General features: G+C 36.8%; 1 protein-coding gene across 1 annotated transcript in view; it reads left to right on the forward strand.

The window, feature by feature from the left end:
• The window catches only part of lamc1 (laminin, gamma 1), a 54,228-nt gene extending 30,975 nt beyond the window's left edge, over positions 1-23,253 (forward strand). The window contains exons 2-28 of the mRNA XM_082171860.1: positions 397-701; positions 3,717-3,847; positions 6,068-6,234; positions 7,755-7,943; positions 8,284-8,401; positions 9,470-9,568; positions 11,653-11,789; positions 11,930-12,052; positions 12,155-12,344; positions 12,954-13,066; positions 13,240-13,461; positions 13,943-14,131; positions 14,232-14,477; positions 15,074-15,227; positions 15,339-15,481; positions 15,598-15,776; positions 15,862-16,018; positions 16,250-16,455; positions 16,592-16,671; positions 16,759-16,896; positions 17,195-17,339; positions 17,436-17,585; positions 18,196-18,310; positions 19,695-19,894; positions 20,092-20,250; positions 20,336-20,435; positions 21,041-23,253. Of these exons, the coding sequence (XP_082027986.1) occupies positions 397-701; positions 3,717-3,847; positions 6,068-6,234; positions 7,755-7,943; positions 8,284-8,401; positions 9,470-9,568; positions 11,653-11,789; positions 11,930-12,052; positions 12,155-12,344; positions 12,954-13,066; positions 13,240-13,461; positions 13,943-14,131; positions 14,232-14,477; positions 15,074-15,227; positions 15,339-15,481; positions 15,598-15,776; positions 15,862-16,018; positions 16,250-16,455; positions 16,592-16,671; positions 16,759-16,896; positions 17,195-17,339; positions 17,436-17,585; positions 18,196-18,310; positions 19,695-19,894; positions 20,092-20,250; positions 20,336-20,435; positions 21,041-21,297 (4,412 nt within the window). The 3' untranslated portion in view covers positions 21,298-23,253. The remainder of the gene's footprint in view (positions 1-396; positions 702-3,716; positions 3,848-6,067; positions 6,235-7,754; positions 7,944-8,283; positions 8,402-9,469; positions 9,569-11,652; positions 11,790-11,929; positions 12,053-12,154; positions 12,345-12,953; positions 13,067-13,239; positions 13,462-13,942; positions 14,132-14,231; positions 14,478-15,073; positions 15,228-15,338; positions 15,482-15,597; positions 15,777-15,861; positions 16,019-16,249; positions 16,456-16,591; positions 16,672-16,758; positions 16,897-17,194; positions 17,340-17,435; positions 17,586-18,195; positions 18,311-19,694; positions 19,895-20,091; positions 20,251-20,335; positions 20,436-21,040) is intronic.
• The last annotated feature ends 1,587 nt before the right edge of the window (positions 23,254-24,840 follow it).

Raw genomic sequence — 24,840 nt, forward strand, 5'->3', positions numbered from 1 at the left:
TCCACCCAGTCATCTTCCAGCTTTATCTGAACCCCGTTCTACCTTTAGCTTGAGGACAGTTCTGCCAGCCTATCTGAGTGAAATCTGCCTTGCATTCTCTGTACGTTATAGAACATGTCTCACTGATCTCCTCTTCTATGTTTACCTAAATATATGATCAGTTACGCTGAGGATACGCAACATATGTTTATCTGTGACTTTACCATGCAATGCATGCTGATTCTGCACCCCAGCTATTTTAAATTGGTTGGATTTTCCATTTGAGTATCAGGACTTTCTACTCATCCATTTCAGTTTCATTGCTTTATGGTGTTACATTTAGTGTTTACAATGTGTTTTATGAAACAAAAAGAATGAAGTATTCATTGCCTCATATTGCCTTCTCTCTTCTTCCAGGCAAGGCTTTCGACATCACCTACGTGCGTCTGAAGTTCCACACCAGCCGTCCTGAGAGCTTTGCCATCTACAAGCGCACCAGTGAGGACGGGCCCTGGGTTCCCTACCAGTACTACAGCGGCTCCTGCGAGAAGACTTACAGCAAGATCAACCGCGGCTTTATCCGCACGAGCGAGGACGAGCAGCAGGCTCTGTGCACAGATGAGTTCAGCGACATCTCCCCCCTCACCGGAGGAAACGTGGCCTTTTCCACGCTCGAGGGCCGACCCAGCGCATATAACTTCGACAACAGTCCTGTACTGCAGGTAAAAGAGTCTTCTATCTCTCATTTTGTGATCTCTCCCTTGATCGCTCGCTGCTCTTTGATCGCCCTAACTCACTCATGAAGTCAAAAGCGATCACATCATTCGCAGTCTCAGACATAACAAAGTTATTGGTGGGAATCGAAATCTCAGTTTCCAGATGTGCGGTTGTGCAGTCATGTGTGATTGCAGCCAAGTTACTTTTCCAAGATTTCAGATTGAGCAACTTTCTGCTGCCTAAAACAAACAACTCGTAATTTAGTTTGTGTGTGTGAGAGATATTGGTATTTTCAAAATGTAACAATAAAATAATACTTTCCATTTACCATATTTTCTGGAAAATAAGTTGTACCAAGTAATAGTAAAATAGGAGTAGGCTTGCCACATTGAGTACATTTTAGAAGGTGGATCACGTTTAGGTTCAAATGGTAATTATTTTGTCAACAATTTATTAATTTAATGCATGGTTTTACTTTTTTTTAAAAAGAAGTCTGTTATGCTTACTAAGACTATTTATTTGATAAAAAAAAATCAGAAAAATCAGTAGTATTATTGAATATTGTGATAAACAATGCATCCTTGCTCAATAAATGTAATTTAATAATACATTTAATATTTTATTTTATGAAATTTTTTTTATATATTTTTTCAGTGGCTGAGTAGTTTCCACCATTATTTTGTGTTGTTTCATTAAATCATCCATTTTATTGTTAAATAGGTTTACGGTGTGTTTTCAACATGTTTCAGCCCGTTGCACGCCACAGAAATACTGTTAGGCAGAAATACTACTGTACTGTTACATTTTTCAGTTCACCAGAACTTGATATACTTCCATAGACCACAACCACACAAAAAAACATTTTTCAGACTAATTAGCTGAATAAGAGACAGACATTCAGAGCTGAGTCAGTCCTTCCTTGTGCTGACTATGGAATTCGTTGTCATGCAGGGAAAAACAAGATGCTACCGTGGTTAGGGGGACGTGAGAAGAGGTTAACTGTGTGAGATATGAGCGGGATTGGGTGGACAGCAGATAATTTATGGCTGAGTTCATGTATGGAAGCTGGCAGGCAGTCTGATTGGTGTGTGTTCGTGAGACCCGTGGTGCGATGTCCAGGTGGTACGTCGCCTCCCGCTCGCTCAGCACAGCCAGCAGTTGCAACATGTTACTAGTGACGCCCCCAGATTTCCCACCCCGTTCTGCTTGTGCTTGGCAGCACACAGACACAGCTGGAAAAGTATGTGTGCATGTGTTGGTGTGTACATGCAAGAGCTGGAACACTGGGATCTGATTTGAGTTGATTTGTGTCTTTTTGAGAAAATGTTATCAGTTTCATTTCACCACTTTCATATGTTGAACATCCAAGTCAGTCTGCATAGTTTCTACTTCACAAAAGAGAATCTAAAATAGATAGTATATTCTTGTAGGATGGCGCCTGAGGTCAGAATGTTTCTAGTTGTGATTTTATTTTGGGAGCTCTTCTTTAGTGTAATGAGTATGCATCATTGTCTACTTGAATAGTATTTACATGATTTCACTTAAATGGTTGTCAAAATATAATTATGTATCACCAATTAAGTGCTTTGTGTGTTCATGTTTTGTAATTTATTTTTTTAGTATTGTTTTTCAAATGTAATGTTAATCAAATGTACAATTTTAGCCCTGTCGCCAGATGCTTCCATATCAGACATCTCATGTGGCGTAAAACTATTAATATCAAAGCCCCGAACTCTTTTTATAGGAATGGATCTGTTTCTGAGGGTTTATGTGGCTGTCATGCCTGCTCCAATATAGAAGTGTGTGATGAGTGAAGGTTTGTCAGTGGACTTTTGGAAATGATCAACAACAAGTGTCTTCACTCATCATCTGTCATTATTACCATTAGTTGATAATTAGGTGTTACTTTTTATGTTTTATATGTTTCCAAGTAGTTGGCGCCTTGGCGGTATGCGCCTTCAAGTGGTTTGCCAACCTCCATTAAAAGGAAATTAAGCTCAGTTGTGCGTGCATAAAGTCAGAGAACCAATGAGGTTTGTTCTGGCGCATCACACACACATTCAAGCTTGTGTTTAGCACATTTAATGTGTCAATTGAAAGTCATCTATTCACTGTTTATTTGAATCTCCCGTCAGACTGTCTTATGACTATAGATGTCGTTGCCATAACCCGTTGCTTTGGGTTGCGTATTGCTTCGGACACCACGAGCTTCCTGCTTTGCTTTCTATCCTCATCTCTGCTTTTTTCTTTTTGTTGCAATTCTGCTTATTGTACATCTAAAATACAAGAAGCTAATATCAGTAGTCCCAAATTCATAATTGTGACCACACCACACAGACTGTTTACAATGTCGAAGATAAAAATGTATCTGGATAAGCTTTCAGAATGACGTTTCCTCCTCAGTTCCAGAAGTGGACTGAAGATGTTTAGCATTGTTACAGGGTTGCCTGGCTCCACTATAAACCCCTGTGCTATTCTGTCAACCCACTTGTAAAATAATAACTCGCACGGTTTATAGCAAAGCTGGAGGTAATGCTTGCAAATCTTTCAGGAAAGGACTAATGTCTTGGTCTGAGTCATGTTTTCTTTGGTTTCTTAGATTGGCACTCCCAACATGTGGCCAAAGCAGGCAAAGTTCAACTGCAAATAATGTGCAACATCATTCTAAATGGCATTTACATGCTAAACGTCACACTGGTGTTTTTCTCTTCCCATGAAGCCTTTCTGCATACATTACAGTGCCTCAGCGTGACTCCAGCAGGTTTGGTTTAGATTAGAGGCCTGAGGATTTATTTTCTTTAAACATCTGCACACAGAACAGATGGGAAGAATCCTTCCCTGCTAAAATCTATCCAATATCTGTTCCAGAAAAAGTGGAAACAAAATCGTTACATGTTCATCTATGACTCATCTATGACATTCTCTATCTGCATTCTTGCTTTTGTTTTCCCATGGTGTTTTTTTAATTTATTTTTTATAATGCCTAATTTGTAGCACAACTGTTCTTTTCTCTCTGTCAGGATTGGGTGACTGCCACAGACATCAGAGTGAGCCTGAACAGATTAAACACTTTCGGAGATGAAGTTTTCAACGATCCCAAAGTTCTCAAATCCTACTACTACGCTATCTCAGACTTTGCTGTGGGAGGAAGGTACGTTTTTTTTTGTTTCAACATCTGCTCTCTGAACGTAAGTTTAAATCAGCATCTCCAGCTGTTCTGGAAGTGGTTCTTTGTGTTGCTTCACTCTCCAATGTAAATGTCAATATATAGTTTGAGACATTCACATATCTGCCTTGTACTCAGACCAAGGATGTCAACAGCTCCATCTGTAATGCTGCACATGTGACCTGAAAGATGATATGAGTTTTTTTCAGTGTGCAAACAAAAGAAATGAACCAACGCTCTGAAAGATTAGATCGTTGCAGTGTGAGTTTCGCACTTTGAGAGAAATGGGTTGGTTTGGGATGTAGTTTCTTTTTAAAATCTTTTTGCAGGGAAAATTCACTGGGAACAAGTTTTTCTGAACTCACACAGGTCAAAAATGGCACAAAACTTCCTTGTTTTAAACCATTTTGTTCAATTGTGTATGTATAAAAGGACCAAAAGGAATTGCTGTGCAATTATCTGAACTATAGGTACAACAGCGAAAGTATTACCTCTTTATTTCCTGTCTGTGGAATCTGTGAACCATGACAGTAAGCTTTTAAGATGAAGGACATGCAGAAGAAGCCCATATACGGGATCAGAGCATTGTGAGTGTGAAACATCTCCTGGTGCTCCATTGCATGTCTTTTCACCTTAATCTGTTTGAAATGTGGAGCAGATTTCCATTACACAGCCCACATTCCCTACATTCCTGCCTGGGAGTGCTGGATTACAGAGCACAGAGGAACTGGAATGGGGCGGGCAGAGAATCTGGAAAGGGAACAAGGTCAAGGCCAAAGGGAATAATTTACACCTGCTGCCTCACGGCCTCAGTGCGCCTGTCCAGCAGCCGGATGTTCCTCATGTGATCTGATAACCAGAAACGTAGCATCTTGGGAGGTTTAATACATCCCTCATAAGTTCATATTTGGGAAGAATGCATGTCCGATAAGTGCATATCCTCCACCAAGTTATTATTCCTCACATCACCTTTTCCATAAGGCTTTGCCAAAGAACACCTGAAACAATGTGTGCGAGGTGGCTTCAGCTGCACAAGCCCTCTCTTGTTCTGAGGCCTCTGTCAAAGTATCTCTGTCATGAACATGCAGCAGTGAGCATATTCACCTACAAAGACAAATAAGTCCTCTTATGTGCCCAAACTGTGGCCCTGAATGGATGTTCAATTGATTTTGGTAATCAGGCAAAAGAGCTTTACAACTTTTTTTAAACAATTAAAAATGTTTTGTGTAGCTTTCTGTCCAGGTTTCAAATTTAATATTATGCAAACCTATTGGAATATCATGCAAATAAAAGCAAAGTTTCCATCCAATGTGTTAAAGTGAACTAAATTGTCACTACCCGCAAAAAAGCCACTGACACTTTTATCAAATGTTCTATATTTTATTAAATGGGAGAGAATAGATGTTTCATGGAAGTAATAGTAGCAAATCATTGGAGCAAATTATACAATCACATGACTTTGTTTGATGCACATATTAATATTTATGCTGTAAATATTTTTCCATTGTAGTTTGTCTACATGTTGTATAATACTGTATATACACTTGTGCATTTATTGCATTTATTTAAAATATTTATTATTTAATTTTATCCCTAAATTTGCATAAAAATACTGGAATGGAACTGTCAAGCTCCAAAACTGATAAAAAAAAATTAAGTGTGTATTTACAATTGTCAGTAAAGAATTTAAATTTCAGTCTGTTCCTCACACAAAACTATTGTATGACTTCAGAAGACTCAAAATATAGTCATACGGACTGCGTTTAAGATGCTTTTATTCCTTCTGTTTTGGCATTGCATATATAAATAAAAATGAAATGCATTTCCTTGATGTGCTGTAATATGCAATATTTACTGCTGGTTAAAAGACTGGGATGAAAAACAGTCTGTTCAAAAGCACTGCATACCGTACGTAGTATTACTGTACTGTACTACTGCATACTCTTCTATCAAAGGACAGGCAGGATAAAAACACAGACATCAGCCACTCAATCTGACAACAAAGGTGCAGTGACGTTTCAGTGATAGGCTCAACAAATATCGTCAGAGCTCTGTGTTTGAACAGCTTTGCGGCACGTTTGTGCCTGCTTGGTTTTGTTCCGCACAACAGCAGCAGGATGTGTACACATATAGTAAGTGTGCCCTATCATTGTGTGGTGGCCCTTTGCACCTGACCGGTCTGTTACCTTCCTCCTCCCCACCCAGGTGCAAGTGCAATGGCCATGCCAGCGAGTGCGTGAAGAACGAGCGCAGCAAGCTGGTTTGTAACTGCAAACACAACACAGAGGGAGCAGACTGCAACAAGTGCAAGCCCTTCTACAATGACCGTCCCTGGAGGAGAGCCACCGCTGAAAACCCCAACGAGTGTCTGCGTAAGTCTTCCGTGTTTGGTCGAATCTTCCTCAAGAAAAACAAAAAACAGATTTCTGTTCCAATGGTTTTTCCTCATATAAAGGAATAGTTAATCTAACAATTAAAATGTGATCGTTTACTCACAATCATATCATTCCAAACCTGTATAAATAAAAATGACCTTTTTATACCACCACGCTTTAACCAATATTCAAGAATATCATAACCTTTAGTGAGATTTTTTTTTAAAGAAATTATTACTTTTATTCAGTAAGGGTGCATTAAATTCATAAATGCATAAATTCTGTTCTTTTGACATTTTTGTTCAACAAAAAAACAATTTATCAAATGTATAAAATATTTAGCAGCACAACTGTTTTAACTGAGATGTTAATAATATAATAAATATTTATTAAGAACCAAATTGGCATACAAGAATGATTTCTGAAGGATCATGTCACACTAATGTTGGAGTAATGATGATCCAGCTTTGTCATCACAGGAACAAATTACATTTTTAAATATCTTCATACAGAAAAGTTATTTTAAATCGTTATAACATTTAATCATATTCTTGTGTTAAGTGTATTTTATCAAATAAAGAAAAAAAGTATTGGCGAGAAATATATTTTAGATTAATTAATTAAAATAATTAATATTTGTTAAAATGTTATTCACTGCTAATGCTAAATTAGAGATTAAAAATGCATTTAGACGTGTTGCACCAAGATTGATGTCATGTCACACAAAATTAGCCCTGGCTAGTCATGTGACTGATTCGCCAAATTTGGAAAACCTACATAAATGAGAGCACAAATTAGATTTTGTCCCTTCAGAAAACTTGAAAAATAGCGTACAAGTCATATAGAACACTTTTAAGATATTTTTATGGTGCTTTTTTGACCTTTTGGAAGCTAGCAGTATAATCATCTTTCCATGTAAAATACATTTACTTTCCATGAATGGAAAACAAGCTCAGAAATCCTGCTTAAGATCATTTCTGCCTCTTTTTCTGTAATACGTAGAAAGATACAAAATCCCACCTGTTTGATTTCCTCTGTCATGAGTACATGCAGAACTACAGTCTTTCATCACAGACTAACCTCCTCCATACGGTGTAATTTTTGTTTTCTTTAAACCGGAGACATATTGTGTGGAAGGGGTTTCTGGTGTCCTCCACTCCCTCATCTGGACACATGCATCCACGCATTTATTAGAAATGCATGACTAATGTGGACATCTGATGTACAGCAGCCTGAGGCTCAGTGTTCTCACACCCACACAGCTCCTGCTCCTCCATCATCATCTTTCCACTAAGTGTGTCTTGTGTCCACCAAGTACTTAGGCAGAAGTCCTACTCGAAATCCTGATGACTGCCAAACCGCATCTGCGTAGTTCAGACTAGTTCCTCTGTTATCACCCCAGATTTTTCCATCATTTATCTTATGTGCAAATGTGAGATTCTGCATCATAGGCACATTAATGCCGCCCCTGGGAGTTTTTACATGAAATTTCTGACTTGAGATTGTCTCTGTTTCAGCATGTAATTGTAACGGAAAGAGCGCAGAATGTTACTTTGACGCCGAGCTGTATCGTGCCACTGGACATGGAGGTCACTGCCGCAACTGTGCCGACAATACAGATGGGCCGAACTGTGAGCGATGCTTGGACAACTACTACAGAGGTCCTTCTGGCCAGCGCTGTCTTTCCTGCAGCTGCAACCCTATTGGTGCGTAACAGCCATACTGCAGGACCAAGGTGGAAGATGCATAAAAAGCCATGCATATATATATTTTTTTTTTAAATGTATGTTTTGTTGTTGTTGTTGTTTTTTTTGGGGGGGTGTTTTTTCACTCAAGGGATCTCACAAAGCTCCAAAAACCGGCCCAAAAATAGCATGCTGAACATACAATTTAACAAAGATAAACAAATGTATAATATACTGTGTGTGAAGGTGCCAGTAGGGTTCATTTTATTACATTTTAACATAAAATTGTAAAATTTGAATAGGCCTCCAGAGCTTGAGTTTGTAACCGTTACAATGTATTTTATTGGTTCTTCCTTTCCAGGTTCTCTCAGCACTCAGTGTGACAACACTGGCAGGTGTAGCTGTAAGCCGGGAGTGATGGGAGATAAGTGTGACAGATGCCAGCCTGGGTACCACACACTGACTGAGGCAGGCTGCAGGTAAAGTGCTTTAACTCATCCACGCTGGCACGCAGGGCCTAAAACTCATTTTTGCCACACTTGCCAATGGAATTCAATAGAAATTGAATAAAGTAATCAAATGTAAAATAATACTACATAGTCTTCACTGTATAAATTAAATATAGATTAATCCTTAATAAAGTTATAAGTTATCAGTCAAGAGCTTTTTGTTGTTGTTTGTTTAACATTAAAAACACAGACGGCAGCAGGAATATTAGTCTGCTGTCACTTTAAGACAATGCATGAATCCAATATACTGACACTGTACACATGCGTTGTCTTGCTCGACTGTTTACGTTCACTTAAGACATAACCAACTATGTTTACTAGTATACTTGCCGAGATGAGCATTTTTTTACATACTTTTCTGTGAATTTGTTCTGTGAATTGGGATCCCTTTCTCATCCCATCGCTTGAATAATTAAATTGGCAAAGCACAAACTTTCGTGACGATGGAACAACTGTCCTGAGCGTCATTCACGTAAATTTTCTCGAAACATTGCATTGTTAGGGGCCATTCACACGGAACGCATTTTTGCTTTGAAAAACTTGAGACGCGGGAAGTGGAATGGAGGAAAAAAAATGCAAGGTCTCAATGCGTTTTTTAAATGTTCAATTTGTTTAATTTGAGCGCTGCGTTTTTCGAACACAGTATCATGCGCGAGACGCTGCAAAAGACGCGAGCGCAACGGACATACACGGCCGTCTAGCATGTGTTTACACTGAAAAATAATGGCAAAGTAGCGCAATAAAATGTAAAACACGTTCTGTGTGAACGACCCCTTAGGATTCATAAAAATGCTACCGGCCAACTGGCGATTGACTTTTTTTCATATACCTGACAATGCCGGTAATTTGTACTCTCATTTGGCGCTTGGCAAGTGTTAATTTTAGGCCCTGCTGGCATGGCTTAAACAACCAACCAACACACTTCACCAGAAGCTGTCATTCTTATCTAGAAGGTTATATTAGAATGAAGACTCAACAATCAGTGTCTTTAAAGTTGATTCCTTCTTGACTTTCTTGCTCCCTCTTTTCCCTCTAAAGACCCTGCTCTTGTAATCCGTCTGGAAGCACGCAGGAGTGTGATGTCCAGACTGGACGCTGCCAGTGCAAGGAAAATGTGGATGGATTCAGCTGTGACAGGTCAGACTCTTCACTTTACAAGAAAACATCCATGCACATGTTCGCCCACACACACAATGGCAACTGTTGTGGCCTTTTAAACACCCCTGCGCTGATAGCATTGTCCATACTTGATTTGTTCACAAGGACAAAAGTTATAATTACTAGGTTTGTTTAATATGTTCTCAAATTAGAAGGTAGTCATCAACAGAATTAACTCTTACATCAACCCCTTAGAAGCCCCATAAAGATGGTCCACCTTTCAGCTCCTGCTCTGTTATGAGGATGTCTGTCAAAGCTTTTATAAACAGAAGTTTAAAAGGGCTGTCTGACGTCTACACCATTTTCTTATGGAAAGTCCCTATGTGGGTGACACACGGAGGATACGAGGCCATGTGTGTGTCTGAGAAACAGAATTAGGACTCTCAGTGTCAGATGGAAGAGAAAATAGCTCAGGGATGGCAAAGGTTTCCCAGCTGAGAGCCCTCAGCCAGACCATGTAGGGCCTCCAGACTTGCAGTCACCAAAGTTTAACTAGCTTGGTGACTGTGATGGGCCATCTCTACATATTTCATTGTGAGTCTTTAATAAAGTGTGATTTTAAATACACAATAAAAAATGAATGCAATTAATCATAACTACACACTATCGTTCAAAAGTTCTGTGAGATTTTTAAATGTTTTTTTTTAAAGAAGTCTCCTATGCTCACAAAGGCTGCATTTATTGATCAAAAAATAGTATTACATATTAATTGATGAAATAGTTTTACAATTTAATACAACTGTTTTCTATGTTAATATATTTAAAAATGTCATTTATGATGGCAAAGCTGAATTTTCAGCATCATTACATCATTAAAATTAAATAATTTTAATATGATTATTTGGTGCTCAAGAAACATTTCTTCTTATCAGTGTTGAAAACAGTTGTGCTGCTTAATATTTCTGTGTAAACCGGGATACATTTTTTTTATGATTCTTTGATTAATAGAAAGATCAAAAGAACAGCATTTACTTATATTACATTTAATAAATCTTTTTGTAAAATTATAAATTGTGAATTGAATGCATCCTTGCTGAATAATAATAATTTTCTTTCAAAAAATCTTTCTGACCCTAAACTTTTGAATGTTTAATGATAAGAAACATTAGAATAAAGTACAGTAATTAAAACAATTCATTATTATTATTATTATTATTATTTTGTTTTTGTTTAATTAAACAGTATATCATGATTTTTTAAATTGCCAAACCCTAATTTAAACAATCATCCTAAGTACTTGCCATTTCCAGTTTGATTTTGCATAATCTTTGCTTTGCACTTTGCATAAAGAAAACTCTAAAGTTTCACTCACATGTCGGCTGTGACATTCCTCTCAGCCACGAGTTTGGCCACACATGGACAGGATAATCCCTGCAGTATATACTCATATGAGACAGACAGAAGGGGAGAAATGGAAAGACAGGTTCAAGAAGGTCTAAAGAGAGTGTGGCTGAAGCTCCAGCTCTTGATTAATGTGTGGCTTGTTTTTAGAGGCTCAGCGATGATCTCACTGATGTTAACTGATGACCTGTTTACTTAACTTCACTCACTCCACATGTTATGACTTAACATGTGGGGCCTGCATACAAATCCAAAAACAGTATTTCTCAATCATTTAATGCTGAATAAATCACATTGCACAACATTTCACAACACCTTTTGTGAGAAGGTTTTTTACAAATGAAGTAAAATCTAGATGAATAAAACTGGAATAGTAATTGTATTTCAAATAAATAATTGGCATGACTATAATTAAAATAATTGAAACATCCATCATCAGAAACATGTTGTCAAATATTAAATAAAACTAAAATAATCACAAATTAAACATAAATCGACATAAACCAGATATGTCCAAACCTGCTCCTGGAGGGCCACTGTCCTGCAGAGTTTAGCTCCAACTTGCCTCCACATGCTTGCCTGGAAGTTTCTAGTACGCTTATTCCTTGATTATCTGGTTCAAGTGTGTTTAATTGGGGTTGTACCAATTCAGTCAGCTTTACCAATCATCTATTCAGCCATCCTGTCTCCGTTGCTAATACACTTTTGCATCTTACTTTCAGGTGTAAACTGGGCTACTTCAATCTGGACCCCCAAAATCCTCAGGGATGCACTCCATGCTTCTGCTTCCAGCATTCCACTGTGTGTGACAGCGCCGAGGGCTACAGCGTACACAAAATCACCTCCAACTTCGACAGGGGTGAGCATCCATCTAATAGTCAACACTCTGTATATACTCATTTCTTGAATGTGGTTTTCAACAAATGTGCCAATGTAAAGTCAACCAAAGGATTGTAACATGGAGAATGAATAAAATATGTTATATATGTCATTGAATAGACGATGAGGGCTGGAAAGGACAGCAGAGAGATGGTTCCAGCGTTCCCGTGCAGTGGTCACCCAGCTCTCGAGAGATCTCGCTCATCTCAGAAGACTACTTTCCCATCTACTTTGTGGCTCCAGGTATAATAACAGATGCAAATGTGTTAAAGTGGCAGAACATTGAATGACAGCAAGACATGTGTTGTCTAATCACCTGGGATGTTTTCTTTTTTGTTTCTGTAGAGACATTTCTTGGTAATCAGCTGCTGAGCTATGGTCAGAACCTCACGCTGAACTTCAGGATTCAGAGACATGATGCTCGACTGTCAGCGGAGGATGTTGTGCTGGAGGGGGCGGGGCTTCATGTTGCTGTGCCACTTATTGCCCAGGGCAATTCCTACCCTGGAGAGGAGACACAAACTTTCGTGTTCAGGTAATGTATTTGATTTTGATTTAAACTAGAGCCGGTATTTAATTGTGATGAATCTAAATTTGTTTTCGCCATTAACATCAACACATTCAAATACTCTATAATGGCTCTAGTGGCTATTCTGTATTCTCAGTTAAATAAATAAAAAATAAGATTTTATATAAATATATATACAGTGTATATTTTTTATTTAATACAGCCTTGGTAAAAAAAAAAAAAGTATAAAAAAAAATATATATATATATATATATTTTTTTTTTTTTTTTTTTTATAAAAAATTTTTTTTTTTTTACCAAGGCTGTATTAAATAAAAAATATTACAGTTTAAAATAACGTTTTAAATAAATAGAAAGATAACTTAAGTTCTTAAAATAACTGTTTTATATAGTTAATTTTGTACATTTATATATTCAAAAATATAAAATGCATCGAAATACATTGAAGTTATTACACGCATTGTTACATTTTAAAACATAGTTCTACTGTAAAGATGAAATATTTAGATTTCATATTCAACTCAATCTTTTGCAGATGAATTGATTTATGCACATATGTAGCTTATCTGCTGTCCATTTGCTTGAAATGTTAAATATCATCTATTTTGTCATTCAGACTCCATGACACCACTGACTACCCTTGGAGACCCACAATGAAACATGCCGACTTCCAGAAACTCCTGCACAATCTGACTTCTATCATGATTCGTGGAACCTACAGCGCAAGAAGTACGTCTACTAATTCACTGAAGAAAAGCTTTTGTTTTTAGTCGCTCTATGAAAGCAAAATATGTACTTGTTTTGATTTCTGTTTGATAATGATGACCTTGAGTTCTGTTGCCGAGACTCTTAAGGGCATTTTAACTGGTACTTGAACTTACTTAATACAATTTCTGCTCTAGGTGCTGGTTATTTAGACAACGTGTCCCTTGTGACCGCCCGCCGTGGCGCTGGAACTCCAGCTCGTTGGGTTGAGAAGTGTACGTGTCCTCAGGGTTACGTGGGGCAGCATTGTGAGAGCTGTGATCTGGGATATAGGAGGAGCCAACCTGAGCTGGGCCGTTTTAGCCCTTGCGAGCCATGCAACTGCAACAGACACAGTGACACATGTGACCCTGTGACAGGTTTGTCATCACAACTGACTTATTTGGATTGCATTGCCTTAGTGTTGATGTATCATTTACTTATCTGCTCTCAGGAGACTCAAGCCTACAGTATTTATTATCTAGATGAGGGTATTACAGAAGGTCATGTGCTCTGGATGCATGCAACATAAAAGCCATTGAAATATACTACACGTGAATTTAATTATATAGTGTCACTACTTGAACTGTTATTTTACCCAGAATGTTGGTACAAAGATCTTAATCCATAATGAAGATACACCAGAAAGACTTAAGATTCAGTACTCAGAGGCCAAATACAGACTATAGATTTTGAGTCTTTTCTAGGTATTCCATGCTTACCCAAAATTCACTATAAACATACTAAACTGCAGTAATAATCAGAGTAGTACTAGTGCTACTTTTGGCTTTGTGTTAATATAACGTTGCCATCTTGTGGTGATGTGTGGTATTACAAAGCGTCTTTGTTTTGTACTTCCAGGAATGTGTAACTGCCAGCACAACACCGCCGGCATGAGCTGCGAGAGGTGTAAGGATGGATTCTATGGTGATTCTACGGTTGGCACTTCTTCAGACTGTGAACTCTGTCCCTGCCCAGAGGGTGCCACGTGTGCTGTGGTGCCCAAGACCAAAGAGGTGGTCTGTACAAACTGCCCAACTGGAACCACAGGTACAGATTCAGAGTATTCAATGAGTTTAGAGCTTATACAGTATACAAGTTATAGTAAGTATTACAGCATATAATCATCCAAACTTTTAACTGTCTCCAGGTAAACGATGTGAACTATGTGACGACGGCTTCTTTGGGGACCCTCTTGGTGAAAAAGGTCGATCCAGGACATGCCAGGCCTGCAGTTGCAATAACAACATCGACCCCAACGCTGTGGGCAACTGTAACCGAGAGTCGGGCGAATGCCTCAAGTGCATCTACAACACTGCCGGCGTCTTCTGCGACCGTTGCAAAGAGGGTTTCTACGGCGATGCACGTGCCGCAAATGTAGCTGACAAATGCAAAGGTGAGATAAATGGGAACAAAGAGTTTTTTTTTCTTTTTCTTTTTTTCTCAGAGTTGGAAAACCATGTTGTGCCAGCTTAAAGGAATAGTCTTTTTTTTATATACTGTAGACACACTACCATTCAAAGATTGGGTGTTTTTTAAAGAAATGTATACTTTTATTAAGCAAGTATGTATATTTCTATTTCAAATAAATAGTTATTTTGAACTTTTTATTCAACAAAGAATACTGGGGAAAAAAAAGTATCTCAGTTTCCACAAAAATCATTCTTAGCATATTAGTATGATTTCTGAAGGATCATGTGACTGGATTAATTATTCTGAAAATTCTGCTTTGTCTTCACAGGAATAAAGAAAGTATTTATATATATTAAAATAGAAAATATTTATTTTAAATTGTAATAATGTTACTGTTTTTACTTTATTTTATATCAAATGTGGCATTGGTTAGCATAAGATCATTTTTTTTATCTTATGCTATAATATGCTTATGCTTATTATATAAAAACATAGTCTTACCAACCCTAAACTTTTGAATGTTATTGTATAATAATATAATTATTATTATATAACACATTTATTTGACCACCTCTGCAGCGTGCTCGTGTTCTCCGTACGGTACAGTAGACAGGCAGACGACCTGCTCTCAGGTGACGGGCCAGTGTCAGTGTCTTCCACATGTCATTAACAGAGACTGTGGTGCATGCGAGCCCGGATTCTACAACCTACAGAGTGGCAAAGGCTGTGAAAGGTATTCAGTCTAACTCTCTTTTCATATATCATTTATACCAAATTGCAAACAGGATGTTGAACATCCTGCATGTTTTTGAAACCTTTAAAATCTTTGAATTTGTTTCCTTAGATGCAACTGCAGCCCTATTGGCTCCACAAATGGCCAGTGTGATATTGGAAGTGGCCAATGTGAGTGTCAGCCTGGGGTCACAGGTCAACACTGTGAGCGCTGTGAGGTCAACTTCTTTGGATTCAGTTCGTCGGGTTGCAAACGTACGGTTTCCTGCTGTTTTGCCTTGTCAGCAGTTCTACTAAATGCAATATTACTGTATACACTTATTACTTACATTTTAGATATTTTTCCATTTACCATTGGTTTGTTTTTGCAGCTTGTGACTGTGACCCAGAAGGCTCTCAGTCCGCACAGTGCAAGGAAGATGGTCGTTGTCATTGTCGCCCAGGCTTTGTGGGAAGTCGCTGTGACATGTGTGAGGAGAACTACTTCTACAACCGCTCCACTCCAGGCTGCCAGCAGTGTCCCAACTGTTACAGCCTGGTCAGAGACAAGGTATGAGGTTATCTTATGAATCCAGCACTGTTTGTTTTATAACAGAAGAGACAGCTTCTAATACGTCTGTTTTCTTTCTGTGCAGGTGAACCAGCAGAGACAGAAGCTTCTTGAACTTCAGAATTTGATCGATAATCTGGACAACAGTGAGAATACAGTGAGTGACAAGGCCTTTGAGGACAGACTTAAGGAGGCAGAGAAAACAATAATGGACTTACTGGAAGAGGCTCAGGCTAGCAAAGGTATTGTCTATCAATGTGGTAATTTTCAAAATATTTCAACAATTTGTTTAAAAAATCTGATTTTTTTTTCATCTAAGCCATTAAATTTGACATCATGTTGATTAACTGCATAAAATAAGAAAAAATGTTTAAAAAAGAAATCAACTGATATTTTTTTATTTTTTTATTAGTTGAGCAGATATTTCATTTTACATCATAATTATTCTGTAATCTTTCACTATTATCATACAGAAGTGGATAAAGGCCTTTTGGACCGTCTAAACAACATCAACAAGACCCTGAACAACCAGTGGAACAGACTGCAGAACATCAAGAGCACGGTGGACAACACGGGAACGCAGGCAGATAGAGCACGTAACCGAGTCCGTGATGCAGAGAACCTGATCAACACTGCTAGAGAGGAGCTGGACAAAGCCAAAGAGGCCATCAGTAAAGTGGTGAGATTTCTACAACGTCGCCATGAGAGCATGTCATAATATTCCTCTAGCAACTTGAGCTAATTATTGTGGAGTCCATTAAAATGTCTCTTTTATTTGCCAATATTTTAACATTTTCATTCTATTTGACTTTTAGGACATTAAAATACCCACAAGCTCTGGAGATCCAAATAATATGACACTTCTGGCAGAGGAAGCCCGTAAACTGTCAGAAAAGTGAGTTAGGACATTTCAGTGTTAATATGACTTTTTCATTCCACCAAACACAGTTTTATATAACCTTTTCTGTGGCTCTGTGCACAGACATAAAGCAGATGCCGATCAGATTGAAAAGATTGCAAAGGATGCAAATGACACTTCCACGAAGGCTTATAATATGTTAAAGAAGGCGCTCGATGGTGAAAACAAGACAAGCAGCGACATTGAAGATCTCAACAGGAAGTACGTTCTGGACATCACATTTTATAAGACTTTCTTTCTAACCAAAGCATCTTACAAATGATAACATTTTTGTTCAGCCAGTAGCTGAGGATATAAAGTAAATTAGAATAAGGTTCAAATATCATATATATATGTGTATGCATGTATGTATGTATGTATGTATGTGTGTGTATTCTCCATATATCATGTTTTAATTTTATTATAAATGATTTTATATTCTGATTTTAAGAATGCGTTTAGAGATTTTAAATGCAGATGGTCATGCTTTACAATGAAGATGCTGTTCTTATGTGCTTAGATATATTGAAGCAAAAGATCTGGCCAAGAACCTGGAGAAACAAGCTGCTAAATTACACGCTGAAGCAGAAGAGGCAGGAAACAAAGCTCTGAAGATCTATGCTAACCTGACCAGCTTGCCTACAGTCGACACCAAAACTTTAGAGGTGCTGATTTCAGAACTTTTTCTAATTCTTGCTGAATTTACACAATCATCTTGGATGCATCTATAATCAAATTCTTTTGAATTGTGTTTTCCACAGGATGAGGCTAATAAGATTAAGAAGGAGGCATCAGACCTGGACAAACTGATAGACAAGACCGAGAAGGAGTACAACGACCTGAGAGAGGACCTGAGGGGCAAAGAGACAGAGGTCCGCAAACTACTGGAAAAAGGAAAGACTGAGCAACAGGTACATGAGATTTGACTTTAATGTGCTTGTTTTGTCTCGGCTGTATGAGTTTAGTTTTCAAAATGCAGTCATGGTGGTCTAAAATTAGAAAAGATTAGAATCTTCTGTTGCTTTTTTAGTTCAGCTGCTGTTTCACATGGTTAATATGTAAGAGTGGAGCTCATGCCATGAGGCCCAGGAGCCACATAAATGATACTGATGAGAGACGAGTGATACCACTGGTCATAGTCCATAGTCTCATCCTAATCTGATTGAGTTAAATGTCATGTTCTTAATGAAAGAGCTGAACCATGAACTCAGACATTGTGCTTATGAAACCTGCTCAGAGTGTAAGTTAACTTTTTGAGATGTTTGATAAAGTTTGGCATTTTATAAATAGCACTTTCATGATTATTTTAAGACTGGATGTTAATAATATTGTGTATTTGTTCACCCACAGTATTGCTTGTCGTTCTTAGAAGTGAATGTTCCTGATAAACAGTGTATTTCTTGTCAGTACAGAATTTCTGTACTTACAGAGTGTTAGCCAGTCAAGTCATTGAAGAGAGTGGTGCAAAAACCCAATAAATACTGTGTTTTCCAACTCTCTTTCTGCCCCTGTCTTCTTCAGACGGCTGATCAGTTGTTGGCACGTGCAGACGCAGCGAAAGCTTTGGCTGAGGAGGCAGCAAAAAAAGGCAAATCTACCTTCCAAGAGGCCCAGGACATATTGAACAACCTCAGAGGTGAGGGCTCTTGGGTTATTGTGCATATATATATATATATATATATATATATATATATGCATACATGCATACATACTTACATTCATACATACAGTACAATACAGTACAGTACAGTACAGTACAGTACAGGCCAAAAGTTACTATTTTTTATGTTTTTGAAAGAAGTTTCTTCTGCTCATCAAGCCTGCATTTATTTGATCAAAAATACAGAAAAGAATTCAGGATCATTACTCCAGTCTATCACGATCCTTTAGAAATCATTCTAATATGATGATTCATTATCAAAGTTGGAAACAGTTCTGCTGCTTAATATTTTTTCATAACCTGTGATACTTTTTTAGGATACTTTGATGAATAAAAGTTAAAAAAAGAAGATAAATAACTAAATAAAATGTTTTAAAAATATAAATCTTTTGTAACGACAATATACACTACTGGTCAGTAATTTTTTTGCTTTCTTTTTTTGAAATAAATCAATACTTTTAGCAAGGATGTGTTAAATTGATAAAAAGTGATAGTAAAGAAGATTTATATTATTAGAAAATATTTTTTTTATTTTGAATAAATGCAGTTCTTTTTAACCTTTTATTCATCAAATATATTAGGCAGCAGAACTGTTTCCAACACTCATAATAAATCAGAATATTAGAATGATTTCTAAAGGATCATGTGATAGACTGGATGTCACATGTGACACTGACGACTGGAGTAATGATCCTGAAAATTCACCTTTGCATCACAGAAATAAATGATCAGTATAATAAATTGAAAAACAATTATTTTAAATTGTAATAATATATCACAATATTAAAAAGATTTTCTGTATTTTTGATCAAATAAATGCAGGCTTGATGAGCAGAAGAAACTTCCTTCAAAAACATTAAAAATAGTAATGTGTCCAAACTTTTGGCCTGTACTATATATATATATATATGTATATGTATGTATATATATATGTATATGTATATGTATATGTATATATATGTGTATGAAGAGTTCAGATGCAAAAGCCTCTAAGTGCCATCTGAAATTTTCTTCTAGAATGATCATTTTTATCAAGCTCGTATATTTAAGTTCAGTAATTTCACTTAAATGGCAATGAAAGTTACCTATTAGTTGTCATTTAAGTGAAATTACTGAACTTAAAAATACAAGCTTGATAAAAATGCTAATTTTAGAAGAAAATTTCAGATGGCACTTAGAGGCTTTTGCATCTGAACTCTTCATATATTTCTAAAATAATAATAAAAAAAAGAAAGAAAATAAATAAATAATTATTTATTATATATAATACATAAAATGTCTAAACAAATATATACATTTAAAAAAAAATTTATATATTTATTTATTTAGATATTCATTATTATTTGTGTCTCACTTTTAGACTTCGACAAGAGAGTGAATGACAACAAAACTGCTGCTGAGGATGCCATGAGGCGAATCCCAGAAATCAATGCGACAATCAATGAAGCCAATGAGAAGACCCGACGAGCAGAGGCGGCTTTAGGCAACGCTGCCGCAGATGCTAAAGAGGCTAAGGCAAAGGCAGAGGAAGCGGAGAAAATTGCTAATGACGTACAGAAGGTACATGTTGAGTTTCTGATGAAGAATATCACAAGCATAAAGTCCTGGGATGTCTGTATCTTCATCAAATAGTCACACCACAGTTGTTTATTGCATGTTCTTATCAAATGTGATGTTTTAAGCCACATGGCTCCTCTTTATCAAAGAGTTGCCTATATATTCTAAACTATTATGTGATTTGCGTTTTCCTAATTTAGGGTTCGGCGAAGACTAAGACAGATGCAGAAAAAGCTTTTGAGGACACCATGAAACTGGATGGAGAGGTGAACAATATGATGGACCAGCTCACAGCTGCTGAGAAAGAGCTAGAGAAGAAGAAAGCAGAGGCGGACGCTGACATGATGATGGCATCCATGGTGCGTTTTGGACTTTTTGTCGACCACTTGTTTTAATACCTCATTGCAGTCTTTGTATTTTGATTGACTTTGCTGTTCTTCACAGGCATCTGATAATGCTAAAGAAGCTGAGGGCAATGCCAGAAAAGCCAAAAATGCTGTCAGGACAGTGCTGAACACAATCAATGAATTATTAAGCCAGCTCGGTAAGACTATCTAGTTGCTAATCAATAATCCACATTTTTGTGACAATAACGAATCATTTTCATTTCTGCGTTTTAAGCATTTCAACTAGCTTGAAATAATCCTAACTGTGTATTTCCTGTGTCATGCAAGATCATGCAAGATTTTCCAATTATCATGAAATTATCATGAAAAACTAAAATTAAAATGTTTTATATTCTTGTCTTTTATACATTTATTTATATTTATATATAAATAAATATAAATAGTTTTAATTTGAAGTACTAAAAGTGAAATAACATTAAACAAAAACTAAATAGAAAAAAACTAAAATAAACTCAAATTAAAATTAAACCTGAGAATATAAAAATAAATGCTTATTCAAAATAGTGTATAGTATATACATAATACTAAACTAACACTGGTAAGCTAATAGGTTAAGCTGTTAGCTGTTAACCGAAAACGCAAAGAAAAGAAAATGTTTAACTTGATTTTTAGCTTAATAATTCCACTTGGTATCAGTAATCAATTTAATTTCCCCATTAAATTGTGCAAGAAGAATGTAGTTCTGTGAAATGTAGTGACGTCTTAGCACACAAAATTACAACACTACCTTATCCTCTTCCAGGTAACATCGACAAGGTGGATCTGAGCAAGCTGAATCAGATCGATACCGCCTTAAAAGACGCCAAGGACAAGATGGCAGGAAGTGAGCTGGACAGGAAGCTGAAGGAGCTGAATGACGTCGCCAAGAGCCAGGAGGACATGATCAGCGACTACGACCGCCAGATCCGAGAGATTCGAGCGGACATTGCTAACCTCAACGACATCAAGAACACTCTGCCGGCAGGCTGCTTCAACACTCCGTCTCTAGAGCAGCCTTAACCTCCACGCCACACGCTACACTCCCTGTGTTCTTCAATGTCCTCATCAGACACCACCCTCAACCAAAACAGGCTGTGTTTCCTTTCAAAATCTCTTATTTGCATTTTATTTCCTTTTATTAGGTTATTGTTTGTTTGTATTTCTACACGTTTCTTCAAGATCATGTTTTACAAACAGAAGACAAAAGCAGCTTTTAATTTTTTTTGATATGCAGAAATGATCCGTGAAGAGAACTCCAAGCAATGGCGCTCACCAGCCGTGTGTGTGTGTGTGTGTGCGTGCGTATTTGTGTTTGTGTGTTTGTGTGTGTGTGTGTGTGTGTGTGTGTGTGTGTGTGTGTGTGTGTGTGTGTGTGCGTTATAGCCAGCTTTTAGAGACCTTAAACCCACATGACTGCACCACCTCCAGCTCTTCCTCTCAAACCTCTCTGATCTTTACCACAGAATCAGAATTATATGACTCAATCAGAAGCCAAGACGTTTGTTGGGGGAAGTTTGCTACTTAAGCTAGTGTATATCATCATCGGTAACGCTCAAAGCTAACAGTGAAGGAATCTTAATTTGTTCGTAATGCGCATCTCCTTTCGCCCCTCGTGCCAGGTTTGGTACTGATAAAGCGCGTCGAGAGTGAGTCGTACACGTAAATACAGTATTTCAGCTCGTGTGTATATAAATTGTTCAGTACTAGAAGTCCCTGCATGGCTCAGCTGATTTCATACATTTCATGGTTGTGAGACATTTCAGTTTTGTGTTCGTTTTTAATTTTTTCAGACGCTGCTGCTTATTACAGGTGTTCTGCGAATCACATTAACATGAGCAAAACTCAACACTATGCAACTTTGTACATTGGCGTAGCAAGACTTTTATCTGAATACACTGGTGCTAATAATTATTTCAAATGTTATATTTTTGTGTGAATGTTTTTTTTTTCTCCTTTTTTATTATAATATAGAGTTAAGGAATTGTTATTTGTGTAAATATGCTTAAATGATTCAGGAAAGGCTGATTTTAAACCCAAGATCTAACCAGCCACCTCATCAGTTCATTCATGAGAAAAAAAGAAAAAAAATCTGCCAAAATTATATATATATATATATATATATATATATATATATATATATATATATATATATATATATATATATATAATATGTTCTGTGGTATAATACGCTTGCCTGTATACATGGCTCAGTGTTGCATCATAGCTCTATCATTTATTTTATTTGTGGTTCAATTTCAGCGGATGGTGATGCGTAATGTCTTGACCCTTTAACTTGTACATCCCCCAATCATGTCTGAACATCCACATATGTCTCTAATATTTCATATTTATCGGAATGATTTGCTTTACTTGAGATGGTAAGCTTAATCACGTGTTGCTAGTTAACCATCTATTTTAGTGCCTAAACTTTTGGACATAATCCTCTAAATGTGGACGTTGCATTTTAAGATAAAGAGGTCTTTAAAGTCCAAATGATGATTTAGTACATTTCACTGTTTGTTTCTTACTGTTACCGTATCCGTAGTTCCTTCAGTGACAGTCTTACTCTGACAGGTTTGCTGAGTTTAGCAGTTCCTCAGCCGATAATGTCACATCGAGATTCAACTATGGAAAGTGCCACTATAAAACATCAGACATATTATAGACCTCCCCACTCTACCACTGCGGACATAAGTGCAACACGTACACGTTTATGTATAAACAGTATTTTTAATTTATAATGTATCAAGTATTTGTGATCTGTTGTTCTACAGTTAGAGTATGTGTTTGCTGCACAAGTCTTTATGTGATCCTTTGGTTCTAGAGAGTGTAATGGTTTTTAAAGACTCCCTTCCCTCTGTTTTAATCAAGGTATTCATAAACACACTCACAGGACCTGACACACCTCTGCTTGTTACCCATTTGCCTGTAAATTCGAGCGTAACATTTGAATAATAAACAGTGGTTATTACAGGATTCGTCAGCGTGTGATTTTGCTTAATTTTCAATGTAGAATTCAATTTGTGTGTATGTGTATGTGTGTGGTTCAGGTACTCTTTCGTTGTGAGGACAAAATGTCCCCATAAGAATAGTAATACCAGGACATTTATTTTTATTTTTATTTTGGTTCCCAAGAGGAAAACCGCTTATAAATCATACTAAATTATGTTCTTTGAAAACATCCAGTTTGCAATATCAAGCAACATAATGATCTGTTTTGTAGGCAACAGATAAAAATATCTGGAAGTGAATGACATCAGAAGCCAGACGGCCACGCCCGCTTTTACCTGAAAAATAAGATGGATACAGTTTGTTCACTTTTGGTGGTTTTCAGACTTTTGAGGCCATGATATATGATAAGTATGATGATATTGTAAGGAGCCTTTATTCTATACATATTTTCTATATATATATTTCATGTATATAAAAAAAAAAACATTTGAACTGTATAAGGCATGAACATTTAATTTATGCAGATTGTTTTTTATTTCTCACTGTCATTTGAATAACATTCAAGATGTAGGCCTATTACAGTTTCCAAAAAATATTAAGCCGCACATCTGTTCTCAACATTAATAAAAATAAGAAAGTGGAAAAAAATTGACATATTAGAATGATTTCTGAAGAAGAATTGTGTGACACTGAAGACTGGAGGAATGAGCTAATGAAAATTCAGCTTTGCCATCACATTAAAAATTTAAATATTTAAAAATAGAAAAGTTATTTAAAACTAATATTCCATATTATTACTGTTTTTACTGTATTTTTGATCAAATAAATGCAACCTCTGTGAACATAAAAGATGTACTTTTATTTAAAAAATCGAACCAACCCCAAACATTTGAATGATAGTATATATTTAAAATAAAATGCTGACTTTAATAACCCTTAGAAATACATTTTCTAAAATCATTTTTGCCTCGAATTGTCCATGGACCACCAATAGCACCCTCTTGTGTCTTTATGTGGGTTTCTGGACCCCTGTTAAAAAAAAATACTAATAAAAACCTGCTGAAGATTGATTCTTTACAATTCAGTATTCAACGTTAAATTCTAACTATATTCATTTCATTATAGCAGTGCAGTAAACAGTATTTATTGCTGTGCAGGAAATGACACAGAGTCATTACCAAATCTTGTTGGTCAGTATTACAGACAGATTCACTCATGAGACACAAAATCAGCACTATTAGCAATATCACTACATTTAGTAAGACTTCGCTATGATTCAGACTGGATGATCATCGGATGCGGTTGCACATCATACTCATCAAACTCGATTTTAAATGTGTTTTTCTCTTCCACAAGCCTGAAAGTACAAAATGTGAACTAGACACATAATGAAAAGCATTGTGCCCTTTTTGGCCTTAACAGACTGTGAGCAACTTAGTATTTCCAAAAGTCATTTACATCTTTGACATAAGAGGCTCTCTTTTAATGTGCTGGCAGTCATGACTCAAAAAAAAGAAATAAAGAGGGTTTTTCTCAAAATCCACCAGACTGATGACTAGATTGAAAAGAGCTATCATGTGCACATATCATCTGCAGAGTCTAATCAGATGA

Source organism: Leuciscus leuciscus (genome assembly GCF_965113295.1).
Source record: "Leuciscus leuciscus genome assembly, chromosome: 6".
NCBI classification, from domain to species: Eukaryota; Metazoa; Chordata; class Actinopteri; order Cypriniformes; family Leuciscidae; genus Leuciscus; species Leuciscus leuciscus.